This window comes from Felis catus, chromosome B2 (assembly GCF_018350175.1).
Source record: "Felis catus isolate Fca126 chromosome B2, F.catus_Fca126_mat1.0, whole genome shotgun sequence".
NCBI lineage: Eukaryota > Metazoa > Chordata > Mammalia > Carnivora > Felidae > Felis > Felis catus.
The window spans coordinates 38,187,018-38,214,865 of NC_058372.1; the positions used below are offsets into that span (position 1 = coordinate 38,187,018).

Sequence of the window (27,848 nt, forward strand, 5' to 3'; positions counted from 1 at the left end):
GAGCGGTCAGTCCTTTTGGGGAGCTCCAAAAAAGAAGTTTTGTGGTTGGGGGAGTAACACAGATATACACTGAGCATGCCTGTTTTCAGGGTTTTATCAGCTCCTCCATCTAGGCGTTGTGAGCTCCACTTTATCACACTTGTCCCTGCTTCTCTTTACAAATATCGAATGTCAGCATCTAAGCTTAGCAGATGCTAAGCTCTTAAGATCCAGGGGTGCACAGTGACTTAATAAATCACACACAGTCACTAATAGCCACCCCAGCATGAAATTTGAAATGAGCTATAACTGTACCATTTGGTATTTAAGCTCTTCACAAAATTGAATATTTGGAAGGCTAGCGTGGCCAAACTTCATGATCTAGGCTGACTCTCCAGTGCTGATGATGCTGGCATTGGTATTCATGGTGATGGTGGCAATAACTACAGCTTACTATGTGCTACCTCTGGGCCATGTGTGATGCGAGGTTCTCTGGCACAGTGTCTCTAAGCCTCAAAATGATTTAAGGAGTGTACATTATTATATCCGATCCACGGTGTATGAACTTGAGGCTGGGTGAGTCTGTGCATATGACAGAATTTTTGTTTCTTTGGGGTCATGGCTTTAGATGAAACATGTTCTACTTCTCTGAGCCAGTGACCTGGCTTTACCCTGCTTTCCTGGGTGAAAGGCCAAAATAAAACTATACCACTTTGCAATTCCTGTGGCAGTGAAGTGATGGAAAGGAAAATGGCCACAGTGGCCTAGACCAGGGAGCTATCCATTGTCCAAAGCTCAGTCGAGAGATCTTTGTGGAAGACACAGGAAGTCCCTGAGAAACCCAATTTCTCCTCACGAGTTTTTGTGTGTGGTGTTCCATGGGCAATGCAGAGGGTCTCTTTTGCCTCCAAATGGGGCTTTGCAGACATGACCTTCTAACTCGTAAGCTTGTGGTTTGACTTTGAGGTCAGGATCATGCTGGTTGATCTCCCTTGGTGGTCAGTTGAGACAAAGTACTTGGGCTCAAGAACTGAGGAAGAGAGGCTTGTGGCTAGCGCATGAAAAGAAAGGCCATGTCCCACCAGATCATGATGACAGGGGATGGGAGTGGGGCCCTGTGAGATCAGGCACCACGCGCAAGCCTTTGCCTTCACAGTTCAGGGTCACCTTCACCAAGAAATCTGCCTGGATTCCGTTAGCACTGTTCCAACCCACTCTGTCTCTCAGTGCATGCTTGTAATTAGTTTCCATTCATCTTTCACTGTAGAACAACAGCACAGATAATCCTAAAACCTTTTCTTTTTTTAAATTTCCCTGGAGACTTCATTATTTAGCAGGTAATATTTTGGAGCAGATTTACTTTCTGAAAGGTGCTTTTTTTAGATAATGTAAAAGGCAATTTGCATTCCCAAGGCATAGGCTACTCAGGGTACCTACAGGGAAGGAAGGCAGCCAGGTAGCACTTCAGGGAGTAGAAAAATATGTCTAGAGCATTGACACTTTTATAGTCAGTTGCAGATCATCAAGAAACGACCAGATTTGTGAGTCTCCATCATCAGCGTCAGCAGCATCAGTGCCTCCCCCATCAGACTGAGAGCTTGCCAAGGGAGGGAGAGGGCATGCCTCACCAGCCCGGGTCCAGGCAGTGACTCTGGGGCCTGGCCTCAGGGGAGCTCCCAGGCTCAGTAAAGATATGATGCCTATTGTTCCTCAGACAAGCGGAATGGTGGCTACTTCCAGCAGTGGCAGCTCCTGGACCGCATCCTTCAGCAGATCGTCCTCCAGGATGAGAGGGGTGTGGACCCTGACCTGGCTCCCTTGGAGAACTTCAACGTCAAGAACATCGTCAACATGTGAGCAGTGACCAGCTCCTACCTGTCTTCCTCCTCCTTCCCCATCTCTCCCCTGCTTGGAGTCTCACCAGTGAAACCTCTACTCCCTCTCTCAAACCACATACCTCCAAATGCTCCTTAAGCAGCATTGTCCAACAGAACTCTCTGAGATAATGGAAATGTTCTATATCAGCACTGTCCAAACATGGCCACTGAGCACTTGCCATGTGGATAGTGTGGCTGAGGAACTGAATTAAAATTTTTATTTCGGTTTAATTAAATTCGGATAGCCATATGACATGGTTAGACTATCACATTGAACAGCACAGATTTATAAGGGGTGTGCTCAACTTTTAATGATCCATTGCATGGAGTGGATAGAGGAAGAATTTAAACATATAAACTATGGGGCGCCTGGGTGGCTCAGTCAGTTAAGCGTCCAGCTTCGGCTGAGGTCATGATCTCATTGCTTGTGGGTTTGAATCCCACGTTGGGCCCTGTGCTGACAGCGTGGAGCTTGGAGCCTGCCTCAGATTCTGTGTCTCCTTCTCTGCCTGCCCATCCCCCACTTGTACTCTGTGTCTGTCTCTGTCTGTCTTTCAAAAATTAATAAACATTAAAAATTTTTAATAAACAACCATATTAACTATGGTCTATGGGCTAACTCCAATCCTCCTGCTTCCTTCAGTATGACCCATGAGCTAAGAATGGTTTTTACATTTTAAAAGTTTTTAAAAACAAACAAGAATATGTGACAGAGACTGTACCTGGTATACAAAACCTAAAATATTTATTCTGATCCTTTAGAGAAAGTTTGCTGACCACTAAGAGCATGGCAATTTAACTAAGGCTATTGGACAAGGATGTCAGAGCCTAAGGTCATCTGGCTTATCTTTGACGCTGTGTATAGATAAACACAGAGAACCAAGTTTAAAGTCACATCAATTAATGACAGATGTGATGTTAACACAGTTTTTTTTTTTAATTTTAAACTTTTACTTTCTTTTTTCAAGTGTTTATTTTAATTTCCAGTTAACCTGCAGTGTAATATTCGTTTCAGGTGTGCAATGTAGTGATTCAACACTTCCATACATCACCTGGTGCTTCTCATGACAGGTGAGACAGGTGAGGAGTGACAGGTGCACTCCTTAATCCCCATCACCTGTTTCACACATTCGCCCACCCATCTCCCCTCTGGTAACCATCAGTTTGTACTCTATAGTTAAGAGTCTCTCTTAACTCTCTGTTTTACCTTTTGCTCATTTGCTTTGTTTTTTAAATTTCATATATGAGTGAAATCATCTGGTATTTGTCTTTCTCTGACTTATTTCCTTAGCATGATACTGTCTACCTCCATCCATGTCATTGCAAATGGGAAGATTTCATTCATTTTGTGGCTAAGTTGTACAATGGAACATGTGTGTGCATACATATACATCTATATCTCACATCTTTATCCGTTCATCAATCGATGGACCTGGGCTGCTTCTATATCTTGGCTACTGTAGATAATGCTGCTGTAAATGACAGTCTGAGCCAGTTGCCCTTTAAAGAGATAAACCGGCTCTCAAGGATTCATTGTATCACATTCCAAGGCCAGGTGGAAAATGATTTTTGAACTATTCATGCTACTGTTTTCTTTTGTACAAGTAGTTGGATATTGATGTGGTTAATCCTACCTGGTATGCTGGACAAATGCAACTAGCAAAGTAATCAAAATGTAGCTTTATTCTTATTTTTGTTTTTGTTTTCTATTAATTCTTTACACTATTTAGTGGGGGAAGCTTTTCCTCTGCCAGAGGATGAAAATGCCTCAGCTCCAATAAAGTTTTTGCTTCTTCTTGGGCAGTGGAAGTCCTAAGATCATTTTAAGCCACGAATATAGTCTCCAATCTGCACCTAGAAGAACTGGTCCCAGATGTGAAGAACCATGTGAATTCTAGATTTGATTTAGCCTTTAGCCTTAAACCTCTCTCTTCCTCTCTCTTCCTTCCAGCTGGGGCTGGAAGCTGCAGTGGAAAGGATCTGTGTGATGATTGGCTTTCTTTCTCTGTTTCTCTTCTAACAACCCTTTCCACACACCAATTTTCTGTTAGCTAACTAGTTTCTAACCCCGATAAGGCAGTGTGGGGGCAGGAAGTAGAAGGGCACAAGGTCTTTCTTGATCAGGTAACTAAGTGAACAGGCTTTCTATTCTCTGGCCTTAGAACATGGGTAAAGACATGAATTATTTCTGGATCTTCTACTTCTTTGCTGCATGCCTCTCACTATAAAACCCTGGTCACTGGCCATTTAAGGTTTTTTGTTTCTTTCTTTTTGCCCCCTGGGGCTGGTTGGTACCATCCCTTCAGTCACCTCCTGATTCACTGGCAATCCAATGCACAATGGCACAGTGTTGAAATATCCAATTTTCTGCTATATGGACATCTTGGACAGGACTTAAAATGACATCAGCCCAGTTTCCCCATGATGCTCACATTTGGTCCTTGAGGAACCCTCATGCAATCTCTGTACCAAAAAACTCTAGGAGTGCTGGCTGGTCCCAGCACAGCACCACTCTCCTGGTTAATGTTTCCTCATTCTTTGGACCTGCCTGGCACCAAGTCATACCCAAGTCTACCATACCTCCCTCCCAACGTCAGGGAATGTGAGCCCAAACTCTCTGAGTGGGTCCAAAAAAGCCACCGGATGGTGGTGAAGGAGGTAGCACCCCCAAGAAAGACAGCAATGGCTTTTTCCAAAGACATCTCTTCACAAATTATGTCCCTTTTCATACTCTGCCCCCTCTTAGATCTTGATCTGGTGAAGAAAGCCAAGATTCATGATTTTCATATTTTCAGAGTTACAAAAAAAATGATTATTGGTATCTCACCTCTACTACACTTTGGTGTCCAGGTAATAGCTTTAACCCCCGTTACAAGAATTTGACATGAGTGAGGAGCATCTGTGATTTCGATACATCCCTCTTCACCCTCAGCATATACATCCTGTGTTGCTGGGATGGGCAATTTCTCTTGTTCTTACACATTGGTCTTTGGAAGTCTGGAGCATGGTAAGGCTAACATTTTTATCTATCTCAGTGCAAAAAAATTATTTTTACAAAGAGATACAAGTCATTAGAAAACTAAAGGAAGCCTGAGATTTAGTCCCAGTTCTACCATTAGTCAAGCTATTGTCTTCATATCTGGTCTCAAGAGCTTCAACTGTATCATGAAGTGGTTGAATCATAAGTTATCTAAGGGGCCTTTCAGTTTTCACAATCCATGGAGAGACACATGAGAACTGGGAAAGCTGGGGACCTGGAGAAACATCTGGAGATTCAAAATCCTAGCTTCCTTGATGTGGCTGGACAGACTGGAGATAAGGGAACCAGTGTGGGGAATAGGAAGATGGTATGTCTTCTGGGAATTTGTGAGCCAACAGTCAACAGACCCTTCCCTGTACTCCCCACCAGGCTCATCAATGAGAATGAAGTGAAACAGTGGCGAGATCAGGCAGAAAAGTTCCGGAAAGGTAAGGGGCTCTGCCTAAAGCCACTGCACGCTCCACTGAAACTCTTCCCTGCCCAGCCCAGGAGCTGTTAGAGGCAGACACACACATATGCATATTCTCTCTTCCACTTCCTCTCTGGTTCCACCCCCATCCCAGAACACATGGAGCTGGTGAGCAGGCTGGAGAGAAAGGAGCGAGAATGTGAGACAAAGACATTGGAGAAGGAAGAGATGATGCGGACACTGAACAAGATGAAGGACAAACTGGCCCGAGAGTCCCAGGAGCTGCGCCAGGCTCGAGGACAAGTGGCAGAGCTGGTGGCCCAACTCAGTGAAATCTCAGTATGTAGACATCCTCCTCTCCTTTTACATATTGAGCTGAGGCCTTCAGGATGTTGTGGGAAGAGCAGGTGTGAGGAAGGGCCAAGGATCCCATGATGAAGAAGTGAGAAGAGGACCCTGGGTCAGGACAGAGTAGATCTCTGAGGCTATAAGGGTGGCTACTTTTGCGTTAATTAAAAAAAAAATGCTTTATCCCCTGGGTGAAAAGAGCATTTCCCCTTTCCTTGTTCCAGGAAGTAGAACGCATAGTGCAGGTACTATTTTGCCCCCACCCCCAACCCGTGCAGCTGGATGCCCCTGTGCAGGCAATAGCCTACACAACTGTATGCATTATTCTTGCTGTTGCATTGTGATAACTATGACTTTTTCCAGTGTCATGTATATGTGTTTTACCTATGTGTGTGTGTCTGTGTTTGTGATGTGTGTGTTGGATGTTTGGGTCACAGAGAGGAAATGGGGGAGAGCAAAATGTGTGTGGGAGGTGAGAGCAGGATTGGGGCTACTATGGATGAAGAATAAGAAGAAGGAGAGGAATAGTGTGGTGGGGACCTGAAAGGCATCATTGCTGATGGATTTGTCCTTTTTATTTTTCTGTTTCCCCACAGACAGGACCTGTATCTTCCCCACCACCCCCTGGGGGTCCACTTACCTTATCTTCCTCGATGACAACCAATGACCTGCCTCCACCCCCGCCCCCTCTACCTTTCGCCTGCTGCCCCCCACCGCCACCACCACCTCTTCCACCTGGTGGGCCTCCCACTCCCCCTGGTGCCCCACCTTGCTTCAGCATGGGCCTGCCTCTCCCTCCGGACCCCTGCCCCAGCAGTGATATCCCACTCAGGAAGAAGTGTGTCCCCCAGCCTTCTCATCCACTGAAGTCCTTCAACTGGGTCAAGCTTAATGAGGTAAACAACAAAGAAGAGATCAGTAGGCCCATTCTCCCATGGCCAATGCCAGTCAGCCCCATGGATTGCCTTCCCGTTGTGTGTAGATCCCCTGTCCTGGGTTCATTTTTTTGGTGGGGATAAGGGGGTAGTGGATGCAGAAGATGGGATTGCTGATGGCAGTCAGCTTACCATCCACTGGAAAGAACATCTACACTGGTATGAGGAGGCATGAATGTGCTAAGGCTCAGGTTGGTAAAGCCATCTACAGATAGAATTTGTGTGTGCTGAGGGTTAATGGAGTGATATAGATACCAGAGCATGGGCCAACCAGGGTTGCTTTCTAGACAACACAATGGCTGGGCTAGAGTTTTAAGGATAGGGTCTATTTGAGGAAAAGGGTGGAAAGATCTTGGGCCAAGGTCTAGAGATGGTAAAGATGAGGGCAGTGTGTTCAAAGGACTGAAACTGTGAGGCCATGGCAGGGGAAGTGATAGCTCCCTTGCCATGAACAGTTTGATGTCAAGATGTAGCCATTTTGGCATCCTCCTGGGGGAAGGTAAACATACTGAGTACTTTTCTAGACTTCTAAGTAGTGAGAGACCCTCATGAATATTATCCACCAATAATCACCAATCCCAGATCACGTGTGGGAGTTGATTCCTCTGTTGGACTCACATGAGCATGGAGGAGAGGTGCCCTGGTTGCATTAGACAGTTAGTAATTTAAGGCCAGTTCCAGCCTGGGTCAAGCCCTGCCTCTGGTTCTATACTAAGTGCTATTAAGAGGACCTGTGGCTTTGTCCATGAGGTGTAACTGGGCTCAGTTAGCCTGACTCATATGCATACTTCGGCAGCAGCCATGCAGACATCATTTTAGAGCTGGGACAAGTATATGCCCTCTAGCCTCGTTGTCTCAGCCTTTTGGTCTAACTCTTGGAGAATTCACAACTGTACCTTCCTATGCAAGCTTAAATGAGCTCAGATGGAGACTCAAGTGGGAAGAGATGTGAGACTGTGAAGTAGGTGGCCAGCTATTTGTTGGCTGACTCTCCTAACGGTAGACCAGCTAGCCAGTCGGTCTGAGGACTGCTTTGTGTAAAGCTTTTTGCAGGGGGCTATGATGGATAATAATAAAAGGTGAGACAAAACACTGCCCTGTAAGAGCTTTGGACCTGGAAAAGTAGGAATTTTGTTTAAGGAAACACCTAGAGATCCCAGAGAGGGATTGGAAGGGGAGGTTCTAACCTCTAAACCAAGTGTGGCTCTAACTAACTGCGACCGGTGTAAATCACTCACTTTGTGCCTCAGTTTTGCTCGTCTGTGAGATATCTAGGATTCCTTTTACCTCTGGTTTTATAATGGAGGTGGAAAGACAAAGCATGAATATAGCCCATTCATAGTCTCCTGGGCCTCTGATAACATCTCCAGTCTAAGCTGGTAAAATTTTAGAGACACCTGTTAGAGTTTTGAAGCCACATGGTTGACGTTTGTGACAACTGTACCGCACAGCTGTGCCCTGTGGGCACTTCTCCATGGTCATGAGGCAGACAAACAGCTCTGAAGAACCAAAGGCCACACACAGGTTGTGTGGAAATGTTCAGTGTTCATGAACAGAAATAACATATATACTTTTTGGGGGGCAAAAAAATATTTTTTTTGTTGTTTCCTGTACTTAGAATTATAATTTGAAGGGTTTTTTTTGGCTTCCTTAAAAAAACCTTTTAAATGTTGTAACTGAAGTATAGTTGACACACAATATTACATTAGTTTCAGGTGTCCAACGTAGTGGTTTGACAACTCTGTACATTATGCTATGGTATGATATATCTATTTTCAGTGTTCTCAGGAACCTCTGTACTGGTTCCCACAGTGGCTGTACCAGTTTGCATTCCCACCAACAGTGCAAGAGGGTTCCTTTTTCTCTGCATCCTCACCAACCCTTGCTTCTTCTTGTCTTTCTGATTCTAACCATTCTGACAGGTGTGAGGTGATAATCTCATTGTAGTTTTGATTTGTGTTTCCCTGTTGATCAGTGGGTTTGAGCATCTTTCCATGTGTCTGTTGACCACCTACAGGTCTTCTTTGGAAAAATGTCCATTCAGGTCCTCTGCCCATTTTTTAGTTGTATTACTTGTGGAGTTTTTTGGTGTTGAGTTGTATAGGTTCTTTATATATTTTAGATATTAACCCTTTATTGAATGTATCATTTGCAAATATCTTTTCCCATTCTGTAGGTTCCCTTTTGGTATAATTTTAAGATTTTTAAATAAGATTTTATAAGATTATAAATACCTTATAAATAAGATAATTATAAGCTTTTAAAAAGGTAATGAAAATTTGATTAGGCACCTCAGCCATTAAGGAAGACAGACAAGGCAACTAATATTTTTGCAACATTTTCATCAAGTAGAGCTTTGCACTTAGGATTTTCTCTGGGGTCCAATAATAATAAAGTCTATATAAATTCCTCAGGGGCCCCAAGTAGTCCAGAGTTTTATTCCTAGACTGGAAAGTACAAGTCTGATGGAATAAGGAATAGAAAGGATTTGCAGGAGTTGTCAACATTTCTCAGCAGGGGTGACTGGAGGGGCATTGAACAGTATCTGTGAACCTATTATCCCAGTTCCAAGCTTTTAATCATGTGACCAGGAGTTATTTCATCATTTTGGCTTCAGGTTCCTAATCTGTAAAATGGGAGTAATTATGACATCTATATCAAAGGACTGTTATGAGGATCAATTGATATATAAAGTACTTGGAACAGTGACTGACACATAGAAATTCATAACAATAAAAATAATCTTAGGTTATGAGTGGCACTACCATGCATGCTTTAAGTGTGTTATCTCACTTAATCCTTACTTCAACTCAGTCAGCAAGCATCATTGAGACTGTGCTTCCTTTTATGTGAAATAAAAAGAGAATAGTACCCCTCTACTTTCCAACACTCCTGCATAGTGGTGAGGCTGGGAGTGCAAGCTGGCTTGGTCTGCCTGACCCCAGATGCTCAGTGAGAGAAACACCCTGAAAAGTGTTTTGGAGAAAGATTTCCCTGGCATATAAAGGATGTCTCTAGAAGGGCAGAAGCCCCAGGAACCTAGACTGGAAATGATGAGGTCTTGGCCACAGTGATGCAAAAATTAAAGTCAGGCATTATTCTATACAGTGGGCACATCAGGGCGACTTGGTAAAATGCAGCATGTAGAGAATACTAGGAATTGAGGGACCTCTGTCTGGCTCCAGAGCTCAGCTACCCCTCCATGATGAGCTGCATATGGAGATGGGATGGCATGTGGCAAGAAAGGTGGGAGAGCTGGGTGCTTAGCCTGTTCTCTTAGGGGAAGCTCTTTCCAGGGTTGACCATCCAGCTCTCTCACTCCAGCTGGTTCTTCTTGCCATGGCCTCACCAGGAATAAAGATCAATGGCAAGTTTTACCTGTGTGGGCTTTCCCATGGAGCCCACCCACCTCTACTCCAGGCCTAGATTCAGATGGGGAACCAGTTAGAGGTTTCCCTTCCTTGCTTTCTTGATTCAGTTTCCCCTCCCATCTTCTCTCTGCCTCCCATCTACCCCATTCTGGGGGCCTGGCTCCTTTCCCCAGTCCCCTTCCCTTACCCCGTGCATGCTCCTGTGCATGCACACGTGTACACACACACACACACACACACACACACACACACACACGCAGTGGTTGTTTCTGCCATGAAAAGAATGTGTCTGTGTTGGGTTTGGCCAGTTGCCTGTATCCCTTGCTGCTCCGAGCTTCCCAGCCCGGCATTCCACAAGAGGGTCCCTGGCCTTAGGAAGGCCACAGGAATGTCCCCACCCCCCTGCTCTGGCCTAGCCTCCCCTTTCCAGAGTTTAAGAAAATAAAAGTGAGTGAAAGGTATGTTTCTCTCTCTAAGCCTTGCTGAGGGGGAGATGGAGGGAGGAGGCAGCAGTGGCCTTAGAAAGGTTCCCCAGCTGCCTTCCAGGCAGAGGAAGGTGGGAGATTCCATTTTAAAGGACAGCAAAGCTCGGGATGAGGCGAAGATCCCTGGGAGGACAGAGTCAGAGCACCCTGGGAGGGGCTGTGCTCTCTGCCCTCTGAGCCATTGTCAGGGTGCTATGAGACCACTGGGGCCCTCTCATCTTGGCTGATGGGGCCTCCCCCCAGGGAAGGGATTCAATGCCAGGGTTCTACACAGAAGTGAGACATTTCCTAGGTGGAGAGACCTTGGAATGTAAACCCTTGGACGCATTCCAACTGTGAGGGATAGACCACTTTCCTGGGTCTGACCAACAGGAAGTTGTGGCAGAGTCTTGCTGGCCTGAACAGTCGCTATAGGGGCCAGGATGTCTCAGGCTTTGGCATTTGTCCACTTCCTGGGAATCTGGGAAAGTGGGAAGAAGACCCCTGGGAGAGAAAATGACCATCTCAGTTACGAGAAATATAGTGGGCACTGAGGATTTGAGGATCTCAAATATGTGTGGGCACTATTCTGTCCAGTGACTCCAGCCGACACTGACCTTTAGGGAGTGTGTCCTGAGAACACTGGTTTAGTTTGGTTTTTCTGGAAAGAGTTTCATACCCTCTTTCATATTTGCCCACCCATCACTCCACTCCGTTTGATTTCTGGAACATACTTACATGTGGTCCCACAAGAAAAGGAGGACGAGGGGGTTGGCTCTGGCCTCTGCTTTGGAGCAGAGTATTTAAGATTTGGGGGAAGATGAATCAACCCCCTTCTGAAGGCCCGAAAGCCTGGCTATTGTATTTTGTGCAGCTGGGAACAGGGAGGGTTAGGGAGACATTGGACCTCTTCATAATGAAGGAGTTGAGTCAACCACTGGGTCTTCTCCCTGTGCTGAATCTTAGGAACGTGTCCCTGGCACCGTATGGAATGAGGTTGATGACATGCGGGTATTTCGGATTCTGGATCTAGAGGACTTTGAAAAAATGTTTTCAGCTTATCAGAGGCACCAGGTAAGACCCTGCCCTGCCCCCTCAGCTGCTTGGGTCTAGCCTTCCAGTCTTGACTTCACCGATGCCTCTTGAACCCAACCCTCGACCCCTCCTCTCTCCCTCCCTTCCTCTCATGTATACTGAATGATTTTACTCCTGATTAGGTACCATTCTTTGCTGGGGGACATGGATCCGAATTAGAGGTGTGAAGTCCAGCAGGGAGAAACATCCCATTGTATTACAGTTCTGACACACAGTTGTGTGTATTTACACATCAAGTGCTGGAATCGTATTCTGTCCGTTTCTCTCTTTCATCTTGGAGCACTGGAGATGGAGTCACAGGCCCTGACCACTTTTGACCCCTGTTCTTTCTTTGGCCTCAGGATCTAGACACTATACGTAGCAGGCATGATAACTTTCAAATCATTTTTTCCACTGTACTCTCCCAACACCCACCCCCACGAGTCAGTTAGCCACGGGTGTCAGTGTTTCAAGGAAGATGGAGCTTCTCCAGGTCACATTAGGGGGTTAGGGTGGGTCTGGGCAGGGCTGGAGGAGCCCAGACACTGCTTACAGATGGCTGGTCAGTCAGCCTGCTCTTCTAGCAGCAGTAAGAGGGTGGGAGGGTGGATGAATGCAGAGCATCCCTGAGGCAGTGTCAGTTCTCAGACCTCGTCCTCACAGGAATGTGAGTCAGGAGGTGTGTCTGGGCCCAGGAATCTGCACTGTAGCTGGCACATCTGGGGGCCCTTCCCCCAAGCCCAGTTTGGATATTCCCAGCCTCAAGGCTTTAGAGTGTGTTCTCTCTGGCCTCCCTTCGAAGGTTGTTGCCTCTCTGTGCTGTGCCACTTTCTCCTGTCTCCTCTGCTGAGCCCAGGGTGCCAGCCCTGAGGACACCCCAGGTGCCAGCGAGTGGGATCTGTGCCCTCCTGGGCTCTGGGGAGCAGCTGCATGTTGTGGCCGGGCTCCCCAGTGCTTTCTGCCAAGTTCAGACCTGTGGACAACCCTTCCTGAGGGCATACAAGACTCCTCTTAGGGGCCTAGCCAAAGGGATGGAGTAGGGGTGGGGCTCTGGCCTTGACTTGGGGTTCTGGAAAAACCAGATAGTTGGTATTTAATTTAAACGTACGTGCTCAAGGCATCTGATTCTTTACCCTAATTCCAGGCAGAATTTTTAGCCCCTACCCATGTGAGGCTGGCATGGCCTCAGGCAGCAGCTGTGGCTTAGCAGGAGGGGGAAGGGGTTCTTCTGAGCACTTGTGGATTGGTGCTCCTGAGTGGAACAGAGGGAGCATGTGCAAGGGTTGTATCAGGCATGGTCAATCACACAACTCCCCCTAACTGGAGAGTCTTCCTGGTGTCCAGGATTCCATCCTGGCCCATCCGGTTTCCAGGGCCCCTGAGGTCAGGCTAGGACGGGGACCAGTGGGGAGAGAGAGAGACTATGGGAATTAGAAACAACCTGCGTCTGGGGCCTCCCAGTTTGGTGACTGGAGAAGAGTTGTCTTCTGTTTCTTCTCTGAATCCCCTATTTCAGGACTGACCTCACTCAGAGGTTGCCCAGACTTGGGGTGAATTCACAGCAGCAGAGCTGGAGAGATCCCAGAGGATGCATGGCCCTGGTCCCTAGTGGCCTCCTTTCCCTGTCTTGGGGTCCAGGATGCATGGGCTTGTTGGGGAAGGAGGTCCTATGAGCTGTGGGGTCTTCCCTCTGTGTCTTATGCAGGTCCTGAATTAGTGACTTAAACTCCATCAGGGTCAGTAAGGGAGAACCGGGTGTGGGCTGTGTCCCCTTAGCTCCCTTAGAGATCAAAAGACAGACAAAGGGCAAGAGGCAAAATTCAGGGACACTTGCTTTCCTCTGCCTCAATGAATGCAGCTTTCACATGTTTCTGGCCCCTTCTGGTTGTATCTCCTCTCCTGTTTAGAAAGATGAAGTCATCCAGCAGTGGAGGAATGCTTTCTGCCCTCTGGGCAATGTCCCAGCAGAGGAGAGGAAAAAATAGCAGCCAAGGCCTGGGTTGGGGAGCTTGGGAGCCTGGCCTGCCCCAACTAGGGAGTGGTGGTGCCACTGGGCCCAGGGCAGGCAGGAGGCCTGCTCCCCACTTTGTGGCTTCTCTGTGAGTGCATGTCTGCTAGAATCACCTCCTGTCCACAGCTATTTGCCAGTCTCTATCTCCAGCCATATGGGTCGCCTTGGGATTGGGAGGACGGAGTGGATGCTGAGGGGTTCCCGTGTCTCTCCTACTGTCCCTGGGTCCCTGAACCTCTTGGCTAACATTGTGCATGTTTAATTCTCTGTTGGCTGTGGCTGCTACCTGCCTAGGAGCTGATAACTAATCCTCAGCAGGTGAGTCACTCTTGGGGCTCTGGACACTCTAACTTCTAACCACTGTCCTGGGCTGCTGGCCTGTACTGGCCCAAACAGAGGGCTTATTCATTCTACCTTCTGCCTTTATTACCCATACCAACAGGGAAACATGGGAAAGGGCCCCCAAAGAGAAAGCAGAAATGTAGGGGAGGGAAGTAATTCAAGCAGATTCCTACCAGCAATGGAGGTGAATGTCTACTGTAGTAAGGAGAAAACTTCCAGGTCTATTGTATTACCCACCTGGCCCAAGGCGAGGCTATCCTGAAGACTGCACAGACTGGGCACTGTACAATCCCAAAGCCACAATTCACAAAGATAAAGATGTGAGTGGGGGCCCTTGGAATTATACAATATGAAGCATGTGCTTGGAACAACCTCCCAGAATAAGAACTAGTTTCCTATCTACGTCACCAAGGGCCCAAGAGAAGGAAGGGAATCTGTTTTGGGGGGAGTCTGCCTGCTGGAACTCCAGTGAAGAGAATTCTTCATGGGATTCTGCCTCAGTTTCCCCACTTCTGAACTCGAAACATCCTCTACTCTGGGCACACTGGGCTGTGCTTGAAGTCTTCAGGAGTCTAGGAACTGTGGCCTGATGGGAACTTGGAACCAGCTTCTCATCATAAGCTTGGGGAAACTGTCTGGGTGGGGTGGTAGAGTAGGGCTGATTCTCTGGGATGCTGTGGATCATATCACATTGCCCAAAGCCGTAGGGGTCCGTCTGGGCTCTAGTTTGCCAGAGAGGGCAATCTCTAAAAAGGAGGGGGGTCTTCATTGCCCCCAACCCATTCTAACCCATGGTAAAGTCCCAGTCTACTTGATTATTAACTACCCTTGTCTCTCTCTCCTGTCTTTTTCTTTCCGTTTTTCTTCCCTTCACACCAGGAGTATCCCCTGGTTGGTGTGGGAGTGGTTCCCGGGGGTGGGCAAGGCAAGGATTGGGGAACATACATACCTCAACCTTTCTACTTGGCTTGTCGGTTTCAGAAAGAGCTGGGCTCCACAGAGGACATCTACCTGGCCTCCCGCAAGGTCAAAGAGTTGTCGGTCATTGACGGCCGGCGGGCACAGAACTGCATCATCCTTCTCTCTAAGTATGTGCTTGCATAGCCTGTTCAGCCCTTGGTGGGAGGGATGAGACCCCAGGAGGCAGGGCCTTGAGAGGGCTAGAGCAAAAGCCGACAGTGGAACTGAATGCCTGGGGACAGGAGCGACAGAGGAATGGTGTGACAGCAGTCTCTGCGCTCCCCTTGCCTCCCGCAGTCCCCTGGGAATGGTAGGGGACCACTGATCTAGAACCCTCCCTGGGAGGGTTCTAGGGAGCCTTTGGGAGCTCATGTTCTGCAGCAGTGTGGGGCTCTGAAGACAGGAAACTGTCCCTGGTCAGCATCTGGCAGCAGAGTTGCTCTAAGCCCATGGAGGGCCCCGCTAGGCTTAGGCCACAGAGCAGCATGATCTCAGCCCCCAAGCATTTCCCGTGGCTACAGAACAAACAAGGCAGTATCTGCACTAACAGCACAGCTTCTGTGCGGGGCCTCCTGCCTGAGCCAGGGTCAGAGGGCACTGCCTCCCATACTATTCTTAGCCCTGCCCCAGCCATCTCTAGGGCATCCATCCCCCTTTCTTCTCATAGACCCCAGGCCTCAGTTTCTCCCTCTTGATGGTGGAGGAGAGTTCTCTATCCCTAGGATTCCCAATGGTATGCATCTGGAAGGATAGGGAAGGGCTCTCTGTGTGTGTGTGTGTGTGTGTGTGTGTGTGTGTGTGTGTGTTTGTGTGGAGGGGGGTGGCTTGTCCCTCACCCAGACAGCAAGACGTATGGGAGCAGCTGTGTGGGAGCTGAGGCGCTGTCAGAAGACTGAGGGCTCTTCTGTCTTCCGACACTGAAGGAAGCAGGAAACAGCCCCCTTTGTGGCCTGCTGATATTCCCATCCTCCCATGGAGATGCACTAGATATTTTAGGAAGGAGAAGGATCAGAAACCTTTTTTTCCTGTCTCTCTGTCTACACTAAAGATGGCCCTTTTACTCCCAAATGTCCCCATCACTTATGACAGACACTGAAGCAAGACTCAAGTCTATGCTTTGACTAAAACATATCATTATTGAGTTTATAGAGTGAACCATATCAGCTTAGTTAGAGAAGGCTTTGCAAAGGTGGCAAAGAGGGAGCACTGTGGAATATACTCCCATGTTGACATGAGGGAGAGAGAGCAGGAGAGGAGAAGGGCTGGGGTCTGCCCTGAGCAGAGGGGCCCGGCCAGGCTTCTCAAGGGGCAGGGTTTCCCTTCAGGCTGAAGCTTTCTAACGAAGAGATCCGGCAGGCCATCTTGAAGATGGACGAGCAGGAGGACCTCGCAAAGGACATGCTGGAGCAGGTGAGGCCTCTAGTGGGGAGGGGATGGGAGCTGAAACTAGGGGGCAGCTGGCCTCCAGAGAGGCCAACACTTTTAGTTAAAGGGGAAATCAGGCTGGAGGATGGAGGATTGGGGGGAGGTTTATAGACACTCCCTAGACCAGCCTTTCTGAGAGGAGGCCAGGAAAGGCAGCATCTTTTCTAGCGGATTGAGGCCCTGAAAGGAGATATGAGGTATGATCCCCCCTGGGCCCAAGACAAAGTCAGAGTGACCTATAGTCATATCTTCCCCAAATCTCTTCTACCTCAATTTATTGGGTCCTTCAAAAGAAACCTAGAAAGCACCAAACAAAACCACCATCAGTTGGACCTCATTAGAATGAAGAACTCTCTTCATCAAAAGGCACCATTGCTAGAGGGAAAACACAAGCCAGACCTTAGAAAACATTTGCTTTATGGACATCTAGCAAAGATCTCATATTCAGAATAAAGAACTCTACCGATCAGTGAGAAAATGACAAACAGCTCCACTTGAAAATGAGCAGAAGACTTGAACAGGTACTTCAATGAAAGAGAATTTCTGAGTGGCTCAACAGTTGTAGGCATCCAAGAAATACAGTAAACCACAGTGAGGCAGCACCACACCCCCCTACTGGAATAGCTAAAATTGAAAAGATACTGACAATGCCAAATGTTGACAAGGATGTGAAGCGACTGGCATTCCCACTGGCTACAATAATTTGGGGAACAATTTGGCAGTCCACGCAAAGGCTAAATCTATCCTACTGCCCAGCAATCCTGTGGTTAGATGCAGAGAAATGAGTGCAAACATTGACTCTACGAGATAGACGCAAGAATGTTTATAACACTTTTATTCATGAAACCCCCAAACTGTCTACAATCCAACTGTCCATCAATGAGAAATTGCATAAATATACTGTGGTATATTCCTACAATAGAATACTGTCCAACACGTATAAAAAGCAAACTACCAATACTTACAGCATGGATGAGTCTCAGACATTGTGTTATGCAAATGAAGCCAGACACCAAAGAAAACACATGAGTCCATTTATACGAAGTTCAAGACTAGGTAAATGTAATCTAAGGGGATAGAATTCAGTTGAGAGGCTATAAGGTGGAGGTGTGGCTTACTGAAGTGATACGAAAGAACTTTCTGGGGGATGGAAATCTTCTGTATCTTAATCTAGATGGGAGTTCAGTGGGTGGTTTTGTCAAAATTCATTGAACTGAACATTTAAGATAGATGCATTTTATGTAAATTATACCTCAATAAACTTGGGTTTAAAAGAAAAAAATCATTGAGCTGTGCACTTAAGAATAGTGTACTTTACTCTATATAAATTACATCTCAGTTTTAAAAAGTGAAAAAAGCAAAGTCTAGAGCTGGGTGTCCTGTGGTCCCCTTTGGGAGATGAAGCGTAAACCTACCATATGAAGATGCCTCTCTCTTTTAAGGACCCCTCCCCATCTTGAGCCTGGGCAGTGTATGGGCATCCACGCATAGCACCCTCATATCAGTTTCTCAGCAGTTTCCTGTGTGACCTCCATCTGCTCTTTGCAGCTCCTCAAGTTCATCCCAGAGAAGAGTGACATTGATCTCCTCGAGGAGCACAAGCATGAGATTGAGCGGATGGCCCGGGCTGACCGCTTCCTCTATGAAATGAGCAGGTCAGGGCAGTGGGCATGGAGGGGGGGCGCTGGGGGTGCACAGGCAAAAGAGGGTCTGGATCTGGCTCCTGGAGCTGGAGGGGCTGCCTCACGATGTGGCTCGCCCCATCCACAGGATCGACCACTACCAGCAGCGACTACAGGCCCTGTTCTTCAAAAAGAAGTTCCAGGAGCGTCTGGCTGAGGCCAAACCCAAAGTGGAAGGTATGTTTGAGGGCATGGGGAGGCCTAGAGTGGAGAGGCATCTGGGAGGGCCAATGGGCAGGAATCCGTGAACTGGGACTGAGGAAAACTTTCTCACTTTCAATCTGCCCCTTCCCCCCACCAAAAAAACCCAAAGCCAAGGACAAAATTTAAAACTACGGTTACTGTAAATATATGCACTTGTTTATATTAGCACATGTGCCAGACATGTGACACATTTCCTGTGCCTCAGCCTGCAAACTCTGCAAGGTGAGGGATCTGTTGATATCTGCGCCAGCTGGGCCAGAAATGCTGACCAGATGATAATAGCAAGCACCTAGAACAGGGCCTGGCATGTATTGAGCTCATCAGTCTTTATCCTCCTCGAGAGCTACTAGGTTCATAGAAGACCTCTGGCACATTATTTTAAGCGTGCCCTGTTCAGAAAAGTAGGAAACTGGTTGGGTAATCCTTGGAGGCATCTAGGTTTTCTAGGTTAGGGAATCCCCCCTACACAGGCCTTTTCCAGATGGGCACTTTGTAATTCAATGGGAACCATGTAGCATGCACCGCATGAAACATTCCTCGTGGATGGCTTCATTGGTCCTCACAATCACTATGGGTGCATCCATTCTCTCATGTCTAAAATGGGGACATGCTGCCTGAGGCCATGTTACCAGTGAGTGGTGGAGCCAGGATTGGAACACAGATGTTCTTCAGAATTCATCTTCACTCTTGTTGGGTAGTACTTCACAGACAATGGCAGAGGATTGTGGCGGGGGGGAGGGGGGACGGGGAGGGGCAGAGAGTTTGGGGAAAAAGTCAGGATGGCCCATGCAGACCCACCAGTGGAGAAGCAGGTGAGGCTGTGAGGCCTACCTGGGGGAAGGACAGGACAGCAGAGTGGAACAGGAGAGCCTGAGTCCAGGATGCTGAGGGGGGGTGGGGCAGGCTGGGGCAGAGCAGAGAGAGCATGGGCCCCCTCTGCTGGACACCAAGGCTGGCAAGCATTCCCCTGATGATGCCGAGTCCAGAGAATGGCCTTTCCTGGAGCTGCGTCAGGGATGTTTGGGGGTGGGGGTAGGTGGGTGTGACAGAGCTAGAGGCATAGACCTTCTGCAGTCTGCCCCCTACCATACACACACACACACACACGTGTGCATTCACACACACAAGGGAACTGCAGGCTGGCTGTAATCATAAATAATCATTCTGAGGGAGAAGGATTGAGATCAGCAGTGATTCTGTAGGTCTAAGGTCTGGCAGTCCCTCCTGCCCTGGTGGTGAGTAAATCCTTACCTTCAGACTGCCTTCTTTGTCCCGCTGCAGACTGCCTTTGGGGCATGAGGCACAGATAAGGGAATCAGTCCAAGACCTATGCTGAACCATTTGTGTGTCTTGGGTCGGTGGAGCAAATGTGAGCAATTACCGTTTGGACTTGTGGAACCAGAGTAATTTAGCCGCTGGGTAGGGTTAATCTCAGATAATCTCAGAGCCCACTCCTAAGAGTTAGTCACTGAATGCTCAGGAGAGTCTCCCTTTAATATTAAGCCAAGCTGAGTAAGACATGTTTTGGATGGCAAAACCTGCTGGCAAAGGTAATAATCGCTCTGCGATAGCAATGGCTGCTATTCTAGAATGGTCTGGAGGTCTCTTCCCTGAGAGTTGGGAAGAGGTGGCTGAAGTTGTAGCTTACAGAATCAGGTCAGTGGCTTCACTAGGAGTGGAGACAAGAGGATTGTGCAGGAGTTGGGATTCATATTTTTCCTTCCAGTTCTAGGAAGTATTCCTGGAAAAGCTAAGATTTGGCCAATCCCAGCTGGTGATGAGCTATTGACACCCTACCCACCACTTCCCAACAAGGCCTCTGGGTCAATTTGCCAAAAGCCAATTCACCCAATTTGACAGATTTACCAATTCTTCTTATATGAATATATTCATGAAACATACTTTTCTTGAATGTATTCTTATGAATATGTTCATTGCTGAATATACCAAAGTTACCGATTCTCATTTTGAATACATTTACTGAATATAGTCAAGATGAATATGGTTTCAAATGTAAACATTCTTATGAATATAGTCACGAATATATTATTCTTATGAATATATCTAAAATGTCTGCATTGCAATGGATGTTTCCTCATTTACACTGATTTTCTTTGAACTCTTGTCAGTTTCTGTTTTGCCAACATTTTAGCATTTTTAGAATTCCTTTGCAAATTTCTCAAATAGTGTATCAGCCCTAGGAAAACTATCCCAACCAATATAAATTGCTAAAAACTTTTATAAGTAGTTTTTTAAAGTAAACTTTTTATTCAAATATGGATACAGAAAAGTACACAAATCATAAGAGTCCAGCTTGATGAATTATCATAAAATGAAGTAACCTGTGAAATCAACATCCGTGTTGAGAAATGGAATGTTGCCAGCCCCAAACAGCCCTCCCTCATGTCGCCCTCCCAAACATTACCCCCTGCAACCATTACGCTGTCTTCTCTAAAGGTTTTATCTTTCTTAACTTTAGGTGGATGGTATAATATAATGTGAATAATTTTATGCTGGTCTCTTTTGCTCAGCACTGTGGTTGTAAGTTACTCTGTTCTTACATGTAGCAGTGAGTTATTCATTTTCAGTGCTGCATTTTATTCCATTGTATGAATATCATAATTTGTTTAACCAGTCTATTTGTTAAGAATTAAAAAAAACCCTAGAAACCACTCTAATACCCATCAAGAGTAATGCTGCTATTAGGTCATAGAATATGAACATGTTCAAAGGTAGAAGCTACTGACAAACCTTAGTATTCACTTTTATAGCTTTTTTTTCAATTTAAAGTTATACTTTTGTTGCTAACTTCATGATGTGTGTGCACATAAAGTATAGTTGACACACGTTACATTAGTTTCAGATGTACAATAGAGGTTGGACAAGTGTAGCTACACTGTGTAATGCTATTATACCATTGGCTATATACACTATGCTGTACATTTTATCTCCACAATTTATTCCATTACAGGAAGCCTGTATCTACCATTTCCCTTCACCCACTTTTCTAACCCCTTACCCTTCTCCCTTCTGGCAGCCATCAGTTCTCTGTATTTATGGGTCTGTGTCTGGTTTTTGTGTATTTTTTAGATTCTACATATAAGTAAAATCACATGGTATTTGTCTTTCTCTAACTTATTTCACTTAGCATAATACCTTTAGGTCCATCCATGTTGTCACAAATGCTAAGATCTCATTCTTTTTTATGGCTGAATAATATTCCATTGTGTGTATCTTCTTTCTTTGTTGGTGTTTTGAGAATTTTCCCCAGCTTTATTGAGGTATGATTAATAAAAATTGTATATATTTAAGGTGTACAAGTGTATATACTTAAGATTCACAATTGTATATATTTTTATTTTTTAAATTCCAGTATAATTAACATACAGTATTATATTAAGTTTTAGGTGTACAGTATAGGGATTCAATAATTCTATAATTATGTACATTCATAATGCTAATTATAATAAGTATACTATTAATCCCCTTCACCTATTTCACCCATTCCCCCACCCACCTTTTGTTCTTTATATTTAAGAGGGTTTTTTTTTTTTGGTTTCTTTTTTTCCTTTGTTGTATGGTACTGACACATAAACAGACATGTAGATCAATGGAACAGAATAGAGAGCCCAGAAATAAATCTATACTTGTATGGTCAATTAACCTACACAAGGGGGGCAAGAATATACAATGGGGAAAAGATAATCTCTTCAACAAATGGTGCTGGAAAAACTGGACAGCTACATGCAAAAGAATGAAACTTAGCCACTTTCTTACACCATACACAAAAATAAACTCAAAATACATTAAAGACTTAAATGTGAAACCTGACACCATAAAAGTCCTAGAAGAAAACTCAGGCAGTAATGTCTTTGACATCAATCTTAGCAACATTTTTCTGCATAGATCTCCTTGGACAAGGGGATCAAAAGCAAAAATAAACCTTGGGACTACACCAAAATAAAAAGCTTTTGCACAACCATATCTTCTTTATCCATTCATCCATCAGTGGAAACAGGTTGCTTCCATATCTTGGCTGTTGTAAATAATGTTGCAGTAAACATAGGGGCGCAGATATCTTTTTGAATTCATGTTGGATCATGTGGTGTTTCTATTTTTAGTTTTTGAAGGACCTCCATACTGTCTTCTGCAGTGGCTGCACCAATTTCCATTCTACCAACAGTGCACAAGAGTTCCTTTTTTTTTTTTTTCCAGCTCCTCATCAACACTATCTCTTGTGTTTTTGATTCTAGCCACTCTGAGAGGTGTGAGGTTATCCCTCACTGTGGTTTTGATTTGCATTTCCCTGATGATCAGTGATGTTAAGCATGTTTTTCATGTGTCTGTTGGCTATCTGTATGTCTTCTTTGGAAAAATGTCTAGTCAGCTCCTCTGCCCATTTTTAAATTGGATTGTTTGGGTTTTGTTGCTGTTGAGTTATATAAGTTCTTTATGTATTTTGGATATTAACCCCTTATCAGATCATTTGCAAATATCTTCTCCCATTCAGTAGGTTGCCCAGTTGTTTTATTGGTTTCTTTTGCTGTGCAAAAGCTATATATTTTGGTGTTGTCCCAGTAGTTTATTTTTGCGTTTGTTTCCCTGGCCTGAGGAGACATATGTAGAGAAAAATGTTGCTAAGGTCAATGCAAAGAGATTACTGCCCATGTTTTCTTCTAGGAGTTTTATGGTTTCAGGTCTCATATTTAGGTCTTTAATCCATTTTGAGTTTACTTTTGTGTATGGTGTAAGGAAGTCATCCAGCTTCTCCAGAACCATTTATTGAAGAACCTTTCTTCTCCCCATTGTAAATTCTTGCCTCCTTTGTCATTGATGAATTGACTATATAATGGTCATCTACTAATGGCATCTTTAATGGCCATCTATAAACTATGTGCCAGTACCATTGATTACTACAGTTTTAGAGTATATTTTGAAATCTGGGGATCTGATATTTCCATCTATGTTCTTCTCAAGATTGTTTTGGCTATTTGGGGTCTTTTGTGGTTCCATACAAATTTTAGGGTTATTCATTCTAGTTCTGTGAAAAATGCTGATGGTATTTTCATAGGGGCAATCTGTATATTGCTTTGGGTAGTATGGAAATTTTAATAATTTTAATTCTTCTAATCCTTGAGTGTGGAATATCTTCCCATTGATTTTATTTTCAATTTCTTTCATCAGTGTTTTCTAATTTTCAGAGTTTATTCCTCGGTATTTTATTCCTTTTGGTACAATTATAAATGGAATTATTTTCTTAATTTCTCTTTCTGCTTCATTGTTAGTGTATAGAAAAGCAACCAACTTCTGTGTATTTTGTATCCTGAGCCTTTACTGAATTCATTTACTCTAATAGAATTTTATTGTAGTCTTTAGGGTTTCTCTGTATAGTGTCATGTCATCTGCAAGTAGTGACAGTTTAACTTCTTCCTTATCAATTTGGATACCTCTTCTTTCTTGTCTGATTGCAATGATTAGGACTTCCACTACTATGTTGAATAAAAGTATTGAGAGTGGACATCCTTGTCTGTTCTTGATCTTAAAGGAAAAACTTTGTTTTTCACCACTGAGTATGATGATAGTTGTGGGTTTTTCATGATATGTATTGTGTTCAGGCATGTTCCCTCTAAATCTACTTGGTTGAGAGTTTTATCAAGAACAGATGTTGAATTTTGTCAAATGCTTTTTCTGCATGTATTGAAATGGTCCTATGATTTTTATCCTTTCTCTTGCTGATGTGAGGTATCATGTTGATTTGCAAATATTGAACCATCCTTGCATCCCTGAAATGAATCCCACTTGATTGCATTCAATGATACATTAAAAAAAATCATCACAGTTTGCTAGTATTTTGTTGAGCAGTTTTGCGTCTATGTTCATCAGGGATATTGCCCTGTAGGTTTTGGGTTGTTTGTTCTGTAGTGTCTTTGGTTTTGGTATCAGAATAATTCTGACTTCATAGAATGTATTTGGAAGCTTTCCTCCCTATTCTACTTTATGAAGTAACTTGAGAATAGGTATTAACCCTTTTTTAAATGGTTAGTAGAATTCACCTGTAAATCTATCTGCTCCTGGGCTTTTGTTTGTTGAGGAGTTTTTGGATTATTTATGCAGTTTTATTAGTAGTAGTTGGTCTGTTTGTATTTTCTATTTCTTTCTGATTCAGTTTTGGAAGACTGTATGTTTCTAGGGATTTATCCATTTATTTTAGGTTGTCCATTTTTGTTGGCACATAGTTTTTCATAGTAGTCTCATATGCCTTTGTATTTCTGTAGCGACTGTTGTCTCTTCTCTTTCCTTTCTGATTTTATTCACTTTTGCCTCCTTTTTTTTTTCTTGATGAATATGGCTAAAGGCTTATTGTCTATCTTTTCAAATAACCAGCTCTTGATTTCATTGATTTTTTCCATTGTTTCTTTTAGGCTCGATTTCATTTATTTCTACTCTTTCAATTCCTTCCTTCTATTCACCTTTGGCTTTTTTTCCCCACTAGTTCTTTAGGTATAATGTTAGATTGAGATTTTTCTTATTTCTTGAGGTAGACCTGTATTGCTATAAATTTCCCTCTTTGGACTGCTTTTGCTGAGTCCCAAGGATTTTGGATGATTGTGTTTTCATTTTCACTTGTTTCTATTTTTTTAATGTCATCTTATTTCGTATTGATCTACTGGCTGTTTGGTACATGTTGTTGGCCTTCACATGTTTATGTTTTTTCCAGTTTTTTTCCTTGTGATTGATTTCTAGTTTCATACCATTGTGTTCATAAAAGATGCATGGTATGATTTCAGTCTTCCTGAGTTTGAGACTGTTTTGTTGCCTAATGTGTTCTATCCTGGAGACTTTTGCACTGTATCATGTGCACTTGTAAAGTGTATTCTGTTGTTTTTGGATAGAATATTCTGTATATATATCTGTCGATATTTATGATGTATCATTGAAAGACACTGTTTCCTTATTGGTTTTCTGCCTCACTTATCTATTCATTGATGTAAGTGGGATGTTAAAGTCCCTTGCTATTATTGTATTACTATCAACTTCTCCCCCTTATGTCTGTTGATATTTGCTATGTGTGTTTAGGTGATCCAATGTTGGGTACATAGATATTTGCAATTATTATATCATCTTGTTGGATTGATCCCTTTATCATTATGTAATGCTTTGTGTCTTGTTGCAGTCTTTGTTTTTTAAGGTCATTTCGTCTAAGTATTGCTACCCTGTTTTTTTTCCTTCTATTTGCATGGACTATCTTTCTTTTTTTTTTTTTTTTATCTTTTCACTTTTAGTCTGTACGTGTCTTAAGGTCTAAAGTGAATCTTTTATAGGTAGCATATAGATGAGCCTTTTTTTTTAATCCATCATGCCACTCTATGTCTTTTGATTGGAGCATTTAGACCGTTAGCATTTAAAGTATTGATAGGTATGTACTTATTGCCGTTTTGTTCATTGTTTTCTGGTTGTTTTTGTAGTTCTCTGTTTCTTTCTTCTATTGCTCTCGTTCCTTGTGATCGGTGACTTTCTTTAGTGTTATGCTTGGCTTTATCTTTATTTTTTGTGTATCTGTTAAAGGTTTTGGGTTTATAGTTACTATGGGGTTCATATATAACATCCTAAGTATATGGATTTCTATATTAAATTAATGTTCACTTAAGTTTGAACACATTCTAAAAGAACTTTTTTTGCTCCACCCTCCACATTTTATGTATATAGTTTCATATTTTACATCTTTTAATCATAATTTTTTTTACTTCTAATTAAAGCCTTTTCTTTTCTACTTAAAGAAGTCCCTTTAACATTTCTAAGAATGGTTTAGTGGTGATGAACTCTTTTACCTTTTGTTTGCCTGGGAAACTCTTATCTCTCCCTCAATCCTGAGTGATGGTCTTGCTGGGTAAGGTATTCTTAGTTGTAGATTTTTTTCCTTTCAGCACTTTGAATATATCCTGCCATTCTCTTCTGGCCTGCAAAGTTGCTGCTGAAAAATCATCCGACAGTCTTATGGTGGGGGGTTCCCATGTATGTAATTTTCCTTCTTTCTTGGTGCTTTTAAAAATCTCTATCTTTAATTTTTGACATTTTGTTATTATATGTTACGGTGTAGACCTCCATGGGTTCATCTTATTTGGAGTCTCTGTGCTTCCTGAACCTGGATGTCTGTTTCCTTCTCCAGATTAGGGAAGTTTTCAACTATTATTTCTTCAAGTAAGTTTTGTGCACCCCTTTTTCCTTTTTCTGAGACCCCTATATATGAACATTTGTTCACTTTATGCTATGCAAAAGATCCCTTAACCTGCCCTCATTTAAAAGCTTTTTTCTTTTTGCTGTTCAGCTTGGGTGTTTTCCATTACTCCGTATTCCAAATTGTTGTTCTGTTCCTCTTCACCTGCTAATATGTTTATTCCCACTAGTGTAGATATATTCTTCAACTCTGATTTTTTTCATATTTTCTCTTTGTTGACGTTCTTACTGAGTACTTCCACTCTTCATTCCAGTCTGGTGAGCAACTTTATGATCATTACCTTAAACGCTTCATCAGGCATATTGCTTATCTCCATTTCATTTGGTTCTTTTTCTGAGTTGTTTTGTTTTGTTTGGAGCATATTCCTCTGTCTCCCCATTTTGCTTGACTTTCAGTCTTTATTTCTATGAATAGGCAGAAAAGATACTCTCTTAAACTTAAAGGAAAGGTCTTATGGTCATTCCTTGTGTAGGCTATGCGTGTCTGGTGACTTTGGCTGGCTGGAGCTGTGGCTGATATGGGCTGAGGATCCCAGGGTGCTCTATACTAGGGTTGCCCTGGTGGGATGGCTAGGCCTGAAGTGGGAGCGGGCCCAGGTGGTGTCCAGGACACAGAAAGTGTCCTGGAAGGAAGCTGAAGTAGGTACAAGCTGGGAGGTCCTGGGGAATCTCCACAGCTTCTTTTTTACAATTACTTATTTTTAACTGCTTTTGAGGATTTCTGCAGACTTTTAGTCAGATGGTTCTCATTTTATCTCCATAGCAGCATCTTTAGGAATGTTCAGTTTGGCATAAGCTGAAGATCATGTGACGGTTTGGTGTTCCTATCACCACACTTAATAATCAAAAAGCATATTCCATAACTAGTAGCCAACATTTCAGTGTAGGATTCGTATCCCAGTTTTGCACATCTGCCATAAGTGCATAATAGCTGAGGGTGGGCTAGAGCATCCACATTGGAATGAAATACTGAAGTTTTGGTTACTGTTAACCTTAGTTTGTATTTCTAGGAAATGTATCTTTTAAGGAATTGGGGAGAAATTGTTAAAATGCCTAAAAGTTGGAAAAAATTTCAAATGATATTCAACAAGATGTTAAGTAAACTATTAAATCAAAGACACCACCAACTACAAAGCATATAGAACAAAAGTATGGGAATATTATTGGTGACATGTTATAATTTGACAGGGATCCCCCCACCCCAAAAAAACCTCCAGCATTTCAAAAGCGGCAGAAACAGTCCCATAATATGTAAAATGCTGAAATTTAAAAGTTTAATCACTAAGTTTAAAAAAGTAAAAGTATTATATTCTTGTGTGTAACCCTAGAAAGAATATATTACTAATCTTTAAACATATACAAGAAAAGATAGTCTTAAATATATTAAGAGCACATTCTGAGAATGGGCTATTTGTTGAAGTCGCTTTGGCAAATTTACCTGCTTCCCTTGGAAGTGGGCAGGTGGGGAGTAGATCAATCTGTTGTGTTATGG

General features: G+C 43.8%; 1 protein-coding gene across 6 annotated transcripts in view; it reads left to right on the forward strand.

Moving 5' to 3' along the window:
• DAAM2 (dishevelled associated activator of morphogenesis 2) overlaps positions 1-27,848 on the forward strand; it is a 118,658-nt gene that overhangs the window by 83,475 nt on the left and 7,335 nt on the right. For 5 of the 6 annotated variants that reach the window (XM_019830560.3, XM_019830558.3, XM_019830559.3 and 2 more), the window contains 10 exons: positions 1,694-1,832; positions 5,266-5,324; positions 5,460-5,644; positions 6,250-6,549; positions 11,390-11,497; positions 13,803-13,826; positions 14,832-14,938; positions 16,136-16,220; positions 17,784-17,890; positions 18,006-18,094. In XM_019830560.3, coding sequence (XP_019686119.1) covers positions 1,694-1,832; positions 5,266-5,324; positions 5,460-5,644; positions 6,250-6,549; positions 11,390-11,497; positions 13,803-13,826; positions 14,832-14,938; positions 16,136-16,220; positions 17,784-17,890; positions 18,006-18,094 — 1,203 coding nt within the window. The remainder of the gene's footprint in view (positions 1-1,693; positions 1,833-5,265; positions 5,325-5,459; positions 5,645-6,249; positions 6,550-11,389; positions 11,498-13,802; positions 13,827-14,831; positions 14,939-16,135; positions 16,221-17,783; positions 17,891-18,005; positions 18,095-27,848) is intronic. The other variant, XM_006931672.5, reaches the window with a different exon arrangement.